The sequence below is a fragment of the Narcine bancroftii genome, chromosome 1, assembly GCF_036971445.1.
Source record: "Narcine bancroftii isolate sNarBan1 chromosome 1, sNarBan1.hap1, whole genome shotgun sequence".
NCBI classification, from domain to species: domain Eukaryota; kingdom Metazoa; phylum Chordata; class Chondrichthyes; order Torpediniformes; family Narcinidae; genus Narcine; species Narcine bancroftii.
Window position 1 is genome coordinate 366290940 of NC_091469.1, and position 17876 is coordinate 366308815.

The 17876-nt window shown below is 38.0% G+C and overlaps 1 protein-coding gene across 4 annotated transcripts in view; it reads right to left on the minus strand.

The window, feature by feature from the left end:
* Nucleotides 1-17876, minus strand: part of vopp1b (VOPP1 WW domain binding protein b) — a 56045-nt gene that overhangs the window by 22471 nt on the left and 15698 nt on the right. For all 4 annotated transcript variants that reach the window (XM_069912719.1, XM_069912725.1, XM_069912722.1 and 1 more), the window contains exon 2: nt 3208-3266. In XM_069912719.1, the coding sequence (XP_069768820.1) occupies nt 3208-3266 (59 nt within the window). The remainder of the gene's footprint in view (nt 1-3207; nt 3267-17876) is intronic.

Consider the following 17876-nt stretch of genomic DNA (forward strand, 5'->3'; position numbering starts at 1 on the left):
GCGTCACGTGCACGCGGGTCGGCAACGGCCGAACTTACCAATGTGTTGGCGCCATCTTGCAACTGCAGGGAAAGCATCGACATCAAACTCAAACAGGCAGGAGTTCTGAGGTTTGGAGGCTCCCAATGACGACTCAGTGGATTCAACTGTGCAGGTAGACCTCAATTCTTCTACACTTTTATAAGGTAGTTTTTTCTGAAGTTGAGCTTTAGATTTCTTCACATTAGTAGCCATATTAAATCACTCTTATTCAGAAGGCTGTAAATACTATTTTTAACCACTTTTGTAATTTTTAAAATCAGGTACTTAAGAATCTAACTGGGGAAAGGTGGAATTACACGTCCTTCTTCTACCCCATCTTACCACACCCCCTTTAATTATTTAAAGAGTTCGGATTCTAAGGGTATAAAGACAATATAGGATTGTTTTGAAGAGGAACAATTTCTTTCTTTTAATCAATTGAGGGAAAGATTTGGTATATCTGTAAATTCTCTGTTTGTGTATTATCAACTCAGAGCCTTGGTAAAAGATCATTGTGGTAGAGATATGAATTTACCTACTTTGATGAGATTTGAATCTTTGATTTCCTCTGTACCAAAGAAGGGTTACATTTCAGTTATGTACCATTTGTTACAGGATAATATGGATAAATTGGATTGGGAAAAATCTAAACTTAAATGGGAAAGTGACTTAGCGTTTATTTTCCCTGAAGATGATTGGGCGGATATGTGTCAGGATAATTTAATTAAATTGACTAATGTAAGATATGGAATGGTTTATAATTTTCTACATCAATTATATTTGACCCCAGAGAAATTTAAAAAATATGGGTTTAGTAATTTGGATTCTTGTTTTAGATCTGGTTTATGTACTGGAACTTTTTTACATGCTGTTGGTCTTGTGTTAAAGTTCAACCATTTTGGCAAGGAATTAAGGTAGTTTTGGAAAAATTTGGAAAAACAACCACCTGAAGAAACACACAAATATCAGCGTGTACAGAACCGTTGTCATACCCACGCTCTTGTTCGGCTCCGAATCATGGGTCCTCTACTGGCATCACCTCCGACTCCTAGAATGCTTCCATCAGCGCTGTCTCCGCTCCATCCTCAACATTCATTGGAATGACTTCATCACCAACATCGAAGTACTCGAGCTGGCAGAGTCCACAAGCATCAAATCCAAGCTGCTGAAAACCCAACTGCGCTGGGTGGATCATGTCTCCAGAATGGAGGACCATCGCCTTCCCAAGATCGTGTTCTATGGCGAGCTCTCCACTGGCCACCGAGACAGAGGTGCACCAAAGAAGAGGTACAAGAACTGCTTAAAGAAATCTCTTGGTGCCTGCCACATTGACCACCGCCAGTGGGCTGATCTCGCCTCCAACCGTGCATCTTGGCGCCTCACAGTTCGGTGGGCAGCAACCTCCTTTGAAGAAGACTGCAGAGCCCACCTCACTGACAAAAGACAAAGGAGGAAAATCCTAACACCCAACCCCAACCCACCAATTTTCCATTGCAACCGCTGCAACCATGCCTGCCTGTCCCGCATCGGACTTGTCAGTCACCAATGAGCCTGCAGCAGATGTGGACATACCCCTCCATAAATCTTCGTCCGCGAAGCCAAGCCAAAGAAGAATATAACTTTAAATTACCATTAGATCCAACGATTTTTTTGTTGGGTGATATGGTTTCTCTGAGAGGAATGGGGCTGGATAAAATTAAAATTGTTTTTGTACGTTTAGTGCTATCAGTAGCGTGTAAATGTGTAGCTAGTTCATGGAAAGATAGTACAGAGATTAATATAGCACACTGGCATAATGAATTGAAAGCTTGTATTGTTTTGGAAAAAAATTACTTATAATTTACATGATAACTATTCTTTCTCTGTTGATAAATGGTTTCCATATTTGGAGTATATGTATTTAGACATACTTTGAATTGCTATTAATACATAATTTTTTTTATAATTCACATTTTTGGCTCCCATTAAGGGAGCTGGCTGATGGGGTGGGTGGGTGGGATGGGATTTTTTTTGTTGAGTTGTTGTTTTTTAATATATATATTTCTGTAAAATTAATTTTTGTAATTAGATTGTATGTTATGCTTTTATTATCTTTTATAAAGTTTGGAAAAAAAAAAACACTCTTAGATGTATCAATATTAAAGTCAGGGATGATGTCCCCACTTGTATGGGAATACAAAACTAATGCCATGAATACAAGAGAGTCCCTATACATCCAATTCAAAAAATCTTCATCCAGAGAGCCGTTTGAATGAAGAATTTCTACCTTGTCAGTTAAGGTAATCAACATTTGCATTTAAGGGGCAGCGAGGTAAGAGCAAAAGAGCGAGCAAGAAAAAGGACTGTACCAGTAGAATTATACAAGGGAAGTAGGAGTGTAAATCTAATAAATAATATAGTCAGACTGGCTTGCCCATTTCCATGTTGTGAATCAATGGAATGAAGAAAACTTTGTCCCAGCCTTTCCAAATACAGATTTGTACCAAATACAGAAATACAGATTTGGACCAAATGCTTGCACTTTCACACAATTTTAAATTGGATTTTATAAATTAAAATTAACCATTTCCCCTTGAGCATCATCTTATGCAAAATATTTCATACAGATGGCCCACAGCCCATCTTCTAGTATAGTCTGTAGACCTAATTAATGGAGCTAGCAAAAGGTTAAGTTTTCAATGTCACAGCAAGTTTTTTTTTTATAAATGGTCTTATACTTACCAATTCTTTGACCAACATCTAACCAGCCCAAATAGTGGTGCTGAGATTCAAGGATATAACTGATATCAATTAGTGCTTTATTATGATGCCTCGATCCTTGTATCCTGGTTGATCTCGGGATTTTAAGTGCCAAATAGTAACAGAACCCAGATCAACAATGTAACATGCATAACCATAACTCGAGAATGGAGATCATTCTTCTATTGCTCCATGTAAACAGGAAATTGACAACTATTTATATGTCATGATATACATTGCCATCTACATATTTCATGTTAGATCCTCAAAAATGTTTGGTCCATTCCTCATCAATTCCTGATGAGAAAAATGTTTTTACTTAAACAGATCAACTAGACAAGCATCTCCACCTACCCAGGGATTTATGATTGCTTTATAAGGGCAGCATTAACGGCCACAAAACAATTTTAAAAGAAAGCATGAATTAAGCTATACAAAAATACTTACATAAAATAAGTGGGATATCCTGCATCCACATACCAGCAATACTTTTTGGCTGCTGTACTCTGGGAAGGGAAAAGTAAAATCACTTAATTCGTACCAATTCCATTTTGCACAGTGGATATAACATTCACATCCTCAACGCCCCTGCTGAGAAGTGCAGTAACACCAGTGTATTTAAGTAAAACTTTCTTCATAAGTAATGGCTCAGAATTCCAATATTTCAAATTGTTTCTTAATGCATATGCTTTCTTTGTATGAAACACAGGTAAACAAAAATTGAGCAACATTTGGGAACAAGAGGAAAAAAGATGCATCAGGTAACCTAGACACATTATGGTCTCCTCTCCATCAGAGAGACTGGATGCAGACAGGGAGATAATTTTGTTGAGTGCTTTCATTCTGTTCACTGCAAGAACAGGGACCTCCAAATGGCCAACCATTTTAAATCTGCACACTATTTCAACACTGACATGACTCTCCATGGTGTTGTGCACCGTCAAAACGAGGCTACCCGCAGATTGGAGAAACATCACCTCATATTCCATCTGGGGACTCTGCAACCAATGACATTAACATTGAGTTAAATCCTCCCTCAAGTCTCTCTCTCCCAATACCCATCTCGTTTCCTCTCCATTCAGATAGCTACCCCCTCCCCTCATCACTTCTCAGCTTTTATTCTCTTCTACCCTCCTACTCTCTTCCCTCCACCTTTTTATTCAGGCACCTGCCTGCTTTTTGACAAAAGGCTCAGGCCCAAAACATTTGTTACCTTTTACTTCTTATAAATGCAGCATGTCCTGCTAAGTTTCTCTAGCACTTGGTGTGTTGCACTACAATGGCTGCAGACTTTTCTGCTTAACTCTTTTCTTTGGGTTTAATCCTTTCCCTTTCAAGTAGATGCAAAACTAATTGACAGTTTCCACCTCCCATCAATGTTTAATTTCTAGTTTGGTTGCCACCTTGAAGTTATTCAGAGGCCTACTTAATCTCCATATGATGCAAGATCCTTCTTATTAAAACAACTTTAACCTTACACAAGAACCCAGGGAAATTTTTAAACATCAAATATCATTTAATTTGCCTGCTAATCTTTTATTGAGTTACAATAAAAAGAATAATTCTTTTACTGCTTGATGATTTTTCACAACACGTCTGGGAGATTATCTTGGATACACAATTCTTTGGCTTGGCTTCGCGGACGAAGATTTATGGAGGGGGTAAAAGTCCACGTCAGCTGCAGGCCACCAACAGGAGAATATTAAAAACACAGAAATGCTGGAGCATTAGTTGGTCTCGCAGCATTCATAAGAGGTAAAGATATATTACCAAAGTTTCAGGGCCTTGAAGAAGGGCTCAAGCCTGAAACATCAGTAATGTCTTTACCTCCTATGGATACAGTAAGATCTACTGCATTCCTCCAGCATTTCTGCACTTTTACTACAATCATAACATCTTCAGACTTTCTGGTTTCCTTCCTACAGGAGAATATCCAGTTCTTAGTGAATCATGAAATTTGTGGACAATACAGCAGTAGTTGGTCTCATTGTCGCATTTGATAGAAGATTGAAAGGCTCGCAAAATAATGTGAGAATTACCAGAGTCTCAACGTGGACAAAACAAAGAAGATGACTGTAGACTTCAAAGGATGAAGGTCATCCATTCTCCACTACACATCAATGGTTCACTTGTGGAAACGGTGGAGAGCACAATGCTCCTTTGCATTCATACAAGGTACAACCTATCTTGGGCTCATAACGCTTCATTAGGCATCACAGCACCTTGTGGTGAATGTCTGCCAAGTTGCCCGTCTCCCCTCGGGCGAGCCTTGCTGCACTAACTTTGGCTGTGCATTATCTCTACAGTTAAGGACACTCCCCTTGGACATAACTGTATATACACCTATTGTCTTTCATTATTGTACCATGAGTTTCTGCTAATAAAAGCCATGATTATTGTTTGACCACATCGTCTTTGTTTCGTTCATCAACTGGCACTTCACACCTACACTGCCTAAAGTGGCTGAGGAGGGCAAGGCAGCCATCCCCACCTTGACAACCTTTCACAGGTGCACATTTGTGAGTTTCCTGTCTGGCTGCATCATTGTGTGGTATGGTAACTGCAAGCCATCAGGTCAGAAGTCTATACAGAAGATCATTACCACAGCCAAGAGGATCACTGAGTCTCCATTGTTGCTGCAGAAAATATTTACTGGGAGCATCATCAAAATAAGATACAGAAGACCCTTTCGATCTAGACACAGCACCTTCACCCACTATCATCAGGATGGTGGGTCACAAGCATTAAGATCAGAACTGCCACCAGGGGAATAGCTTATTGCCACAGGATGTTAGAATCGCATCCTACAACTGTCACAATTATCCCAAATATTTATATTTATTTGATTATTTACATGATCATTATTTACATTATGTAAAGATCTTTCATTAGGTTGTATAAATACACAATCAGATGATGACAATAAACTTGACCTTTAAGATCAGTACACCTAAAAGGAAAAAGCAAAGTTTTGCGAGGAGTATTGCTTTTTCAGGGAGAGAGGAACACAGAGCAAAGAAACAAAAAGTACCTGACCTATTTTCCCTTTGGACATCCAGTGTCATGTCCTCACAATTCTCAACCCATTCTGAAGCATGCAATTGTTAATCCACAGATCACACACCTCCAATACAAGCCATTGCATGGAGCCCACTTATCATACTCTAACCATTTTATTTATCTCATCACCAGTGGATTTAGCGTGCAACATGGATTTCCTGTTGTCTTTGAACTAAAATTTTTTTTTTAAATCTTCAAAAATAATTGACAGACCTGTGGGTCTCCCTCCTCCTCCATCCCCCAAACCATGTCCTTCCTCATTATTTGCTTAAAGTTTTGCTTTCAAATATTCAACAATGCTAGATGGCGCCATCCTAAAAAAATAATCAACATTAAATGTAATTTGTTACAGTAAATTCATCATATGATTGGCCCAAGCTTGGCTACACGTGCTTTTAACTAATCTATTGTGGACAAAGAACCACAAGTAACTTTGTTTGAAGAACCAGCCAAACCCACATGACAAATATTTTGCTGTTTCATCATTTACAGAACTCCCACTTGTGTCCTTTCTTATCCTTGGTACAGGAAAACAAGGAAATTTTCAGTTATGTTGATGAACAAGTGGCTTCACAGCATCTAACACTAATGGTCACATATCATTCATTTCAACATGCACTCTTGCTAATCAAGGGTGAGGAGGAATGATGGCCTTTTTGCAGCTTGGTTGGCACTGAAGACGCTGCAGAAAAGAGGAATGTGATTCTAATGGTGGAAACCTAAAAATGCTGGTAGTTTACAGGAAGTAATTTTTCCAGTAACAAATCTTCATAATGGATGAAGAGCAATTTTTGGTTATTTCAACTACACTGATATAAGTACCTCAGTGTTGAAATTAGCAGAATCGCTAAGTTAAATCAACCAAAGTATTTTAAATAAAAAATAACTGACCAAATTTCTTGCACAATTACCAGTAAAAACTGAACATATACATACAATGTGTTTTTAAATTGAACAAAAGCATTGAAATCATGCCAGGCCCAAAATAAAACTTATGCATGAGATTTGGAGGATCAAATAACAACTGCTTTTTTTTTACACAAATATAGAGAAAGTAATATCAACAAGCTCCAAAGTATTCAGATTAAGAAAAAAGGAACTTTTCAATTTAAACCAATCAGTTAAACAAAAGCCATTGACTGGGCAAAACTGATCTATGATTTTTTTTCTGACTAATGCAAGTATATCCTTAAGTGTTTCATAAGTGATTAAATATTATAGTTGACTCAGCCTAATCACAATTTGCATGCAAGCAACTATATGCAAAACATTCTGAGTGCTGACCTTGTATCCAGCGATAAAGCTAGTAGACATGATTTTTTTTAAAAAAAACAAGCCCAAGTTTCTATTTAATATTAATTTTTATGGGTGGAGTCTGAAATTCCTTTCCCAAAAGAATTACAAGGCCAAAAACCTCACCACATTTTAAAATGTATTTGTATGAGCACATTAAGACTAATAAAGGGCAATAAATTAAGAGTTGGGAAGTGGGCTGAAAGTTTGCCTAGTACAGACACAATGAACAGAATTGAATGGTTATTGTCTGTGGCATAGTGTGGTATGGTAGCTGCAAATCATCTGACCAAAAGTCAATACACCCAAGAAGATCATTGAGGTTTCCCTTTCTTCTAGTAAAGACATTTACCAGGAGTGTTGCTTAAATCAGGCTCAAAGAATTAAGCTCATCCATTCCATCCTGCACACAGCATCTTTGACCCACTATTATCAAGATAGTGGCACAGGAGCATCAAATGCAGGACTGCCAGGTCAGGAACATTTTTTCTTCTTGCAGGCTGTGAGGTGATATATATATATATACATGTGATTATGTACTTTGTTTTACATGTATGTGTATGTGCACGGTGATCAATAGAAATGGTTTTGAAAGGTTATATATGTACAGTTAGATGATGATAAACTTGAACATTTCTACATTTGGAATTGAACCTGGAAACAACTGTAACACCAAGTTTATGATCAACATTTACATGTGAAAAAGCATGCTGCTTTAACACAGCAACGATAATATTAGATGGATGGCATGACTCAAAGTATAAAGCAACTAGTTACTCTACAGGTATCCATAACCTGTTAAATAAATGTCCAGGTTTTTAAAAATATATTTAATGGTGATTACAATCATTGCTTCAATAATTAGTATCATTTTTGAAATCGGTATTATTTGTTGATTGGATGATCTTGTCAATTGGTGGTGTCACAACAGAAATGCAGACAGGTGGAATAACCACAGATTAGCAATGCCTTAACTATACTTACAGATGATAGTTTTAGACTGAAGTGGGTTTTTTAAAAAAAGACTGATTTAAAACATCATGAATGGAAAAGAAAGGAATTAAGAGTTTCCAGGAAATCAGAGTGAGCTTGAAAGAGCAAAATGCAGATAAAAGGCCTGAGGAATCAGTTACAACTAAAGAATAGAAGCAGTTGGACTTGCTGAATTGTGTTTCTAAATTTAAAGATGGGTTACAAAAAGTGTGGATTTTGGCTCAAGATAATTTAGAAATGGCTCAGGGTAAAATGAAGCATTTATTTTTCAGGAAAGCTCAAGTGAGGAATTTTCTGACAGGAAGTAAAGTTTTGATTTTGTTTTCAACACATGACAATTCTTTGAGAGCTAAATTTTCTGGGCCGTACGTAGTTAAATCAAAACTGAATGATGTTAACTAAGTTGTTAACACTCTAGATCGAAGGAATAAATCTCAGGTATGTCACATAAATATGTTTAAATCTTATTATGAGGATAAGAGTAATAGAGAAAATCTGTATCAGAGGTGATAGTTGTTGACAGGGTTGAGGAAGTTATGGATCATAAGATTATGGAAACAACCTTGTGAGGGTAACCTTAAAGAAACCATGGTTCCTGTGTGCCTGTCTAACTCAGCAATTTTGGAAAATTTGGAGGAAAGATTAGGCCATCTTAAGTCACAAAAGCAGATGCAGTTTAAAGAATTAATTTTGAAATATACAAATTTGTTCCCTGATGATCCAAAAAGGACATCAGTGATTTATTATAATGTAGATGTGGGATAAGCAAGTCTCATAAAACAACACCCATATAGAATAAGCATTTAGAAGAGTAAAATCATGGATCAAGAGGAGGAATAGATGTTGAGAAATGATATTAGACCTTCAAAATCAGATTGGAGTTCTCCTTGTATCCTGGTACTGAAACCAGATGGAACTGTTAGGTTCTGTGCAGATTACAGAAAGGTTAATTCAATAACTAATACAGATGTTTATCCTATTCAGATGACTGTATTGATAAAATTGGGAAAGCTAAATTTCTTACTAAGGTGGATTTGTTGAAGGGTTATTGGTGTGTGTCTTTGACTGAGAGAGGAAAGAATATTTTGTTTTTTGTAACTCCATCTGGTTTATGAGTATAATGTGTTACCTTTTGGCAGGAAAAATTCCCGTGCAACATTTCAAAGGATGATTAATTCAGTAATCCAAGGGTTAACACATGATGACTTGGTCACAAAAAGTGACATATGGGAAGACCATCTAAGGGAATTGGACAAATTGTTTGCAAGATTATCCAAAGCAAACAACTGTTAATTTAGCAAAAAGTCAATATGCAAATGCCACTGTAACATACTTGGGTCATGTAGTTGGTCATGGCAAAGTTGCACCAAGGAAGCAGTGAGAAAGTTTTTCAGAATGACAGGATATTATAGGAATTTTTGCAGAAATTTTGCAGTGGTTGCTCTTCCTTTAACCAATATTTTGAAGGGGAGAAATTTGTGCGGACTGAAGTTTGTCAGACAGCTTTAGAAAATTAAAGGAAATGCTATGCCATTGCCTGGTGTTAAAATCTCCTGATTTTGACAAACCATTTTCTTTAGCAGTGGATGTCAGTGAGGGAACAGCAGGTGCAATTTTATTGCAAAAACAATGAAATAGACCATCCAGTTGCCTACTTTTCAAAAAAAATCAATGATCATCAAAGGAACTATTCAACTATTGAAAAAGAACTGTTGTCTATCATATTTGCTCTGTAGAATTTTTATGTATATCTTGGTAATTCTCAGAAACCAATTGTGTTATTTACTGACCACAATCCTCTCGTGTTTTTGAATAAAATGAAGAATTAAAACAGAAGATTGTTAAACTGGGGTTTAATACTACAAGAATATAATCTGCAAATTAATCATATCAGATATTGTGATAGCAGATTGTTTGTCAAGATATTAAAATTGATCATGTATAGAAATATTCTCATCATCGTTATTTTATTATAACATGTTATATATTGTGTATTGTTATTTCTTTTGTGATTTTAAAGACAGTTTAGTTATAACTGAATTTGAAATCAAGAGTTAAAATTCCTTTAAAGGGGGAAGGTGTGACAGAGTACATAAATATATATATAGATAAGATTTTGGGAGATAAATTGGGAAATGGCTCCACCATTCAGTCCATACAAACACTTTAAAACAGATCTTATTTGAAATAATGGAGCTCTGCTAATGCTAGACATACCGGCTACACAACTTTTGCAAGAGCTTTGAAGAGTGCTCAAAAGACTTCACTAATGGATTGTTGTTTACAAAAGGCAACAGATGAAAGAGCATGGCGGAGCCACCTCTGTCTGGAAGAGAGCAAGCTGTTCCAAGAGGGTCATGTGGCTTTGCAAGCAGAGAGAGTCAAACAGGCTTTCTTTCTTAGAGAGAGAGAGAGAGAGAGAGAGAGAGAGAGAGAGAGAGAGAGAGAGAGAGAGAGAGAGAGAGAGAGAGAGAGAGAGAGAGACTGACTTGTACAGTGTTACAGCCAGCAGAAGTAGCTGGGACTGGAGCAGGACAAGCTGGCAAACTTGTCGAAAGCTCCATTTTGGAAGACGGCCTGGTCAAAGCCCTTGTGGTTCATGCAAGAGGAGAGGACTGGCTGTCTAATGTTTTACTTGCAAAAAGAAACTCTGTGGTGACCTGAAAGAAAGAGGTTATCATCTGGAGAACCCTGAAGAGACAAGTTTTGTCAGCAAGGCACTGGAATGGCTGATGGAAGTACACAAGTTATGGATGTCCTGGAACAACAAATCTCTCTGAAAACTGACAAGAACCTTCCTGAGTGGTAACTATTTACCTTTCAAACACCAAAGCCTGATGAACTTTATACATGTTAAATTCTGTATAACAAACAGGATACAAATTGCATGCAAACAGTGAACTTGGAGGAGTGAGAAGTGAGACTATGAACTAAAGAACTTTTCTGAACTTACTCACACATTACATACACGTGCACTTAAAATTAGAAGGGGGTTAAGGTTGTTTAAGTAAGTTAAAGTTTAATTCTATTTTCATGTTTAAAGATAATCAAAAGCAACTTTTGTTTAAGTAACCATTTGTCTTGGTGAATATCTATTGCTGCTGGGTTTATGGGTCCTCTGGGCTTGTAACACTGTCCAAATGTATTTTAAATTCTACAATTTCCATTGCCTCTACCACCTTGCAAAATAAAATATGACAGTGATGTCAGAACTCCTGCAAGACAGCGCTGCTGTGGACTTGCAGGGAGTGGATAAACAGTGCTCCTCCATAGGGCTCCACCATTCAGTCCAATATCGATAGTTCCATACAGACTTTTATTCTTAAATATTTTATTTTTGTTTTATTTCAAAAATTATACATAGTGACAGTTTAAATATACAACTTTTTCCTCACAAAAACAAAACAGTCCCTCTGCCCCTTCCATGATGATCCGTTCACTGTCAGAGCTTATATATATTTTAAGTATTTAGAGTACAGTTGGGGAGACTATACATATATATATATATATATATATAAAAATAAATAAACTTTTATACCTTTTTTGTTCCTTTTCATTACTGTGCCATATTTATTCTTTAACTTACTTGTGATTTTTTTTTCCCCATTAGTATACAGCTGTTTATTTCCACAGTCCATCATGCAATAAGTAATGGGGAGTTGGACTTCCAAGCAATTGGAATACATTTTTTCACCACCACTATTTTTATAAATGAGATTTGATATTTGGTCAATTTGTCACTTATTTCCATGAAGTTACCTAATACATATAGCTCCGGGTCACCCGTGAAGGCCACTCCAGTTATCCTGGTTAATTTTTTCTGCGATTTCTTGCCAAAATGGCCTCATTTTCACACACAACCACATGGCATGTAAAAAAAAGTTCCTGTCTCAGTCCCACATCTGAAATTTTGTTTTTTGATCTGTGTAACTTTGGTGGAATAAGATATAGTTGTTGTTAAAAATTATACTGAACCAGTCCATATCTTGCATTTATAATTGATGTCCTTGCACCAATTTGACCAGCTTCTTTCTGAAATCACCACACCCAAGTCCGACTCCCATCTTTTCCTCGACCTCTACAACCTTGGTTTTGCTCTTTTGCTCTGGAGAGCACAGAACATTTTTGTTATAAATTTGGATGTATTCTCATCCAAACTGATAATATAGTTTCACTAATTTCAGGTGGGGTCAATGTTGGTCCTCATCTTTCTCTTAAGGACAATCTAAGCTGGAAAAAAACAGAAGGTAGTCCCATTGGCCACTCCATATTTCTGTCTTAATTTGTTCAAAGGACATAAAAGTTCCTTCTGCATAACAGTCCTTAATATATCTTATGGCTTATACCTTTGTCATACCACAAATTTAATATTTTATTGCCGATGTTCATAGGCAATAACATTTTTACGCAATGGTGCTTTTATTGATATCCCTACATTTTTTCCCCCCAATACATTCATTAATTTGTTGGCATGTTCTAATCATATGTATTAGAATTGAAACTCCATTCAAAGATAAAGTCCTTTGCTTTCCCCTCCTCCCTGGAGTCCATTCCCAGTTCTATACAGGCTTTAAACAGCCTTTTAAAGTTTTATTTTAAAATCCTGAGATAGCAGGGTTTGGGGCCTGTGCATGCATCTGGCAGCAAGCTTGAGAGGTTACAACTCCAGAAAAGGAGAGGACTGAAACCAGTAATAGGGAGGGAAACCACTTGTTTGAGAAGGAGAAGCAGGCGAATTCACAGACACTCAGTAGGCCTTTTTATACCACCGTTTAAAATGAAAATTCCCAGGAAATTTTCCTGGAAACCCTCCAGTGAACTGGCAGTGTGAAAATATCAGCCCAGGAAAATTACCTGGGCAACTCTCTCCCTGCGGTCTTAATCAGAAAATGGCCAAGCAAGGAAAGCGCCATGCTGTCAGCATTTGTGAGCTGCGTCACCTTGTCATCATTTCAGCATTTAAGTTTGTCATCCTCAACTTGCCTTCAATAAATCAGTTCATTCCCTATTCTCCTCTTGCATTTAAATAGCTGTTTACCCTTCTCTTGGTCTTAACCAAATTTTTTATTTTTATATATATATATATATATATATAAAACACAGATACATACACACAAACAAGCACATAGCCAAGGAGGGCAAATTACAAAGAATTTGAACAGTAGTGTGAAAGGCCCGGGAGGACCTGCTTTCCTGGGAATTTCACCCAGGTCAAAGTAGGGTCACTGCTCATCCATGGTGTGAGAAATTCTAATGACTATGGGGGGGGGGCAGAAGAACCTCTCTCTTGCTTGTATTACTCTTAATGGGTTGTCCTGGGTAAACTTGTACCTCTCACTTTGTTCGTTTTAGATTGGTCACAGTGTTTGAGCTACCGAAAGAAAACAGACACACACACACACCGAGACCACTTCAGTTTATACAAATCTTTATTACTAAATCTAAACCGAATTCAAACTACAATATGCAAGCCCTTCCCAATTTTACTTATCAACGCCTGGACTGGTCCCAACTGCCGAAGTAGGCAACGACTGCACACTTGTAGTAGGTTGTCTGGGCACCGGTAGCAGCTTCTCCACCTCCCCCGACCGGGACGTTAGTTGGAGTCTAGAAATTCTTCTTGCTGAGAGATGTTGCCACCTCTCGGAGAATCTCAAACTTCAGCAGTGGGACCCAAAAATTGTTTACTCATAGCTTATCTCTTTGAATAAATGATTTAATTATCTTCAAGGTCTCCTGACAGTCTGCGTCCAACAAAAGACAACTGCATCTCTGGGCCTCATGGTGGAAATTTGATAATGTCTACTGATTCATATGCATCCTGGGCCTCATGGTGTAAATTAGATTATGTCTTCTGATTCAACTGCATCCCTTCTTGCATAAGCTGGTCTAAATCCTCCAGTACATGGGTGCTGGGCAATTTCTACTGATGGTAAACCTGTGTTTTGTGGCAGACTAAAGTCAATTTAGTGTTTGACAATAAAGGAAACATGCATCCATAAGCACACCATCCCATAGAACACTTTTTTTCTTTCTTCTTTGGCTTGGCTTCGCGGACGAAGATTTATGGAGGGGTAATGTCCACGACAGCTGCAGGCTCGTTTGTGGCTGACGTCCGATGCAGGACAGGCAGACGCGGTTGCAAGGGAAAATTGGTTTGTTGGGTTGGGTGTTGGGTTTTTCTTCCTTTGCCTTTTGACAGTGAGGTGGGCTCTGCGGTCTTCTTCAAAGGTGGTTGCTGCCTGCCGAACTGTGAGGCGCTAAGATGCACGGTTTGAGGTGATATCAGCCCACTGAACACTACAGCACTGAAAAAGGCCCCTTTGGTCTTCCTAATCTGTGCCAACCCATTTTTTTTGTCTAGATTCACTGACCTGCACCTAGTCCACAGCACTCCATACCACTCCCATCCATGTACCTGTCCAAATTCTTCTTAAAAGTTAAAATTGAGCCCACATTCACCACCTCAGCTGACAGCTTGTTCCACACTCCCACCACACTCTGTGTGAAGACGTTCCCCTTCCCTCTTAAACTTTTCCCCTTTCACTCTTAACCCATGTCCTCTGGTTTGCATCTCACAAATTTCAATGGAAAAAGCCTACCTACATTTATTCCATCACCCTCATAATTTTAAATGCCTCTTATCAAATCTCTCCTCATTCTTCTACACTCCAGAGAATAAGGTCCTAACCTGTTTAACCTTTCCTTGCAACTCAATTCCTGAAGTCTGGGCAACATCCTAGTAAATCTTCTCTGCACTCTTTCTATCTTATTGATATTTATGAAAGTCAGTATGCCAAAGCTCTCTTTACAATCCTATCCACCTGTGACAACACTTCTGAGAATTATGTATCTGTATTCCCAGATCCCTCTGTTCTACCACACTCCTCAGTACCCTGCCATTCACCACATACATCGTTTCTTGCTTTGTCTTTCCAAAATGGAATACTTCACACTTGTCTGCATTAAATTCTATCTGCCATTATTCCAGCTGGTCCAGATCCATCTGCAAGCTTTGAAAACCACCTTTTCTGTCCACAACACCTCCAGTCTCAACAAACTTGCTGATCTAATTGTCCAAATCATTGATATAGATGACAATCCCTGAGACACACCACTAGATTCAGGCCTCCAGCCTGAGAAGTAACCATTTACTACCACTCTCTGGCTTCTCCCATCCACCTATCATCAAATCCAGATCACTACTTCACCATAAATACTGAGTGTCTGAACCTTCCTGACTAACCTCATATGTGGGATCTTGTCAAAGGCCTGTTTCCTGACTGAATACTGATTTTAAAAAAAACATTTAAGATCTCTCCCATCTCTTTTGGCTCCATACAAAGCCGACCACTCTGATCTTCAAGGAGACCAATTTTGTCCCTTACTATCCTTTTGTTTTTAATATACCTGTAGAAACACAGGATTATCCTTCACATTGTCTTCCAAAGCAACCTCGTGTCTTTTTTTGCCTTCCTGATTTTCCCCCTCAGGTTTTTCTTGTATATTTTATATATTCCTTAAGTACTTCATTTGCTCCATGTTGCCTATACCTGCTATACACCTCTCTCTTCTGAACCAGATCTCCAATATCCCTCGAAAACCAAGGTTCCCTATACCTGCTAACCTTGCCTTTAATCCTGACAAGAACATATGAACTCTGTACTCTCAAAATTTCACCTTTGAAGGACCTCAACTTACCTTGTACATCCTTGCCTGAAAAATAACATTCTCATCCATGTATTCTAGATCCTTTCTCATTTCCTCAAAATTAGCCTTTTTCCAATTTAGAATCTCAACCTGAGGCCCAGACCTATTTTTCTCCATAAGTAACTTGAAACTTATAGCATTATGATTACTGGACCCAAAATGTTCCCCTACTTACTTCTATCACCTGTCCTGTCTTGTTCCCATAATGGAGATTCAGTATTGCATTCTCTCGAGTTGATACCTCTATATATTGATTTAGAAAACTTTCCTGAACACATTGACAAACTCCAAGCCATCCTGCCCCATTACAGAATGTGGAAAAATAAAATCCCCTACTACCACAACCTTACATTTCTGCTATATCTCTGCAGATTTGCTCCTCCTATTCTCGTTGACTATTGGGCGGACTACAATACCACCCCAAGAGTATGTCATATCTTTTGTGTTCCTCAGCTCCACCCTTATAGCCTAGTAGATGAGCTCTCTGGTCTATTCTGTCTGAGCATAGCTGTGATATTTTCCCTGATGAGCAATGCCACTTCTCCCCCTTTCTTTTGATCAGTCCTGTTAACATCTTATGATCCTTTCCTATATAATTACACCTTTCCTATTGCTGAGAGACTAGAAATGCCCACAATGTTCCAAGTGTGGTCTCATAATCATCTTGTACAGCTGAAACAAAAGGCCTCTGCTTCTGTACTTAATGTCACAATTGATGAAGACAAGCATGCAGCCATCTTCACCATCTTGCCTATCTGTCTTAAATATTCTGCCATACATCCCAAGGCTGTGATGTCTCATTTTAGGCCCTCTCCATTCAGGGGAAAATGCATCTCTGTACTCAGCCCATCAAGCTATCAAAACCACATCAATTCAATGCAATTTCCTCTTATTTTTCTGAATTCTGGCAATCTCATCCTACAACAACTCCATTATCCCAGCAAAAAGTCAAGTGATCCTCTGTTACTCTCCCTCTAAGGCAAGGAGATCTAAAAATACCCAGTAGAGTCTCAAGTAGTAATATATCCTTGATTGTTTTACTCAAAGCCCTTTTGCAACCAAGGCCAATGCACCATTTGCCTCACCTGAATAGAACATAGAACATATGGAAAATATACCTATGTAATATTCATTATGTATTCATTAATCCATTACTATGCAACAATTTACTATGTACTTCAACTACACTGTTTATGAAAAATATTAATGCAATTAAGTAACCGTCACAGTATATAGAAAAGTGGGCTCCAAAGACTGCCAACTTTAAAACAAAGTGGGAAAATATCTTCATCCCCAAGGTTAAACAAAACTTCTAACTTTAAAACAGAAGTCCTGAGAGAAAACATCAAGGTCATATATTCAAATCTAAAAAAATAATAGTGGTTACAGGCACCAGGAGAACAAGCATTCAAACAGGATGAGATCAGGGGAGTAACAGGAGATCAGATAGGAGAAGTTAGACAGGACAAGGTAGAGGAACCATAGTCGCGAGTGATTTATTCTGAAACAGGCCAGTTACAAGAAGATAAGAGTCTTGCAAGGAGAAGTGATAAGAGTACCATGACCAAGAAATGAACCCAGGATTAGCTAATTTGAACAAAACATCAATCATAGTCCAAAATTGATAAGTAACTGAGAATCTGTATATTAAAAAAATGGCAATGTCTCATAGCAATAGGCATTTCAGAGTCCAGACTTTGATTTGTCTCAGCTTTTGTTTGCAAATAAAAGCTTAAAACTTTTCTGAAAATTTCTCTGCATTTCCTGACCCATTTTTGGACATCAAAAAACCCACAACAAATACTACAGTATAGTGCAGGCCCTTTGGCCCTCAATGTTGTGCTGACTCACAAAAAATGAAACCCTTCCTACCTCATAACCCTCTATTTTTCTTTCATCCATGTGTTGTCTTATAGTCTCTTAAACTCCCCTTATGTTTCAGCCTTCACCACCACCCCTAGAAAGGCATTCCAGGCACCCACAACACTATGGGGAAAAAACACCTGATATCACTCCTAAACTTTCCTCCCTTCATTTGTTTTCAGTGAATAGTGTGCAAA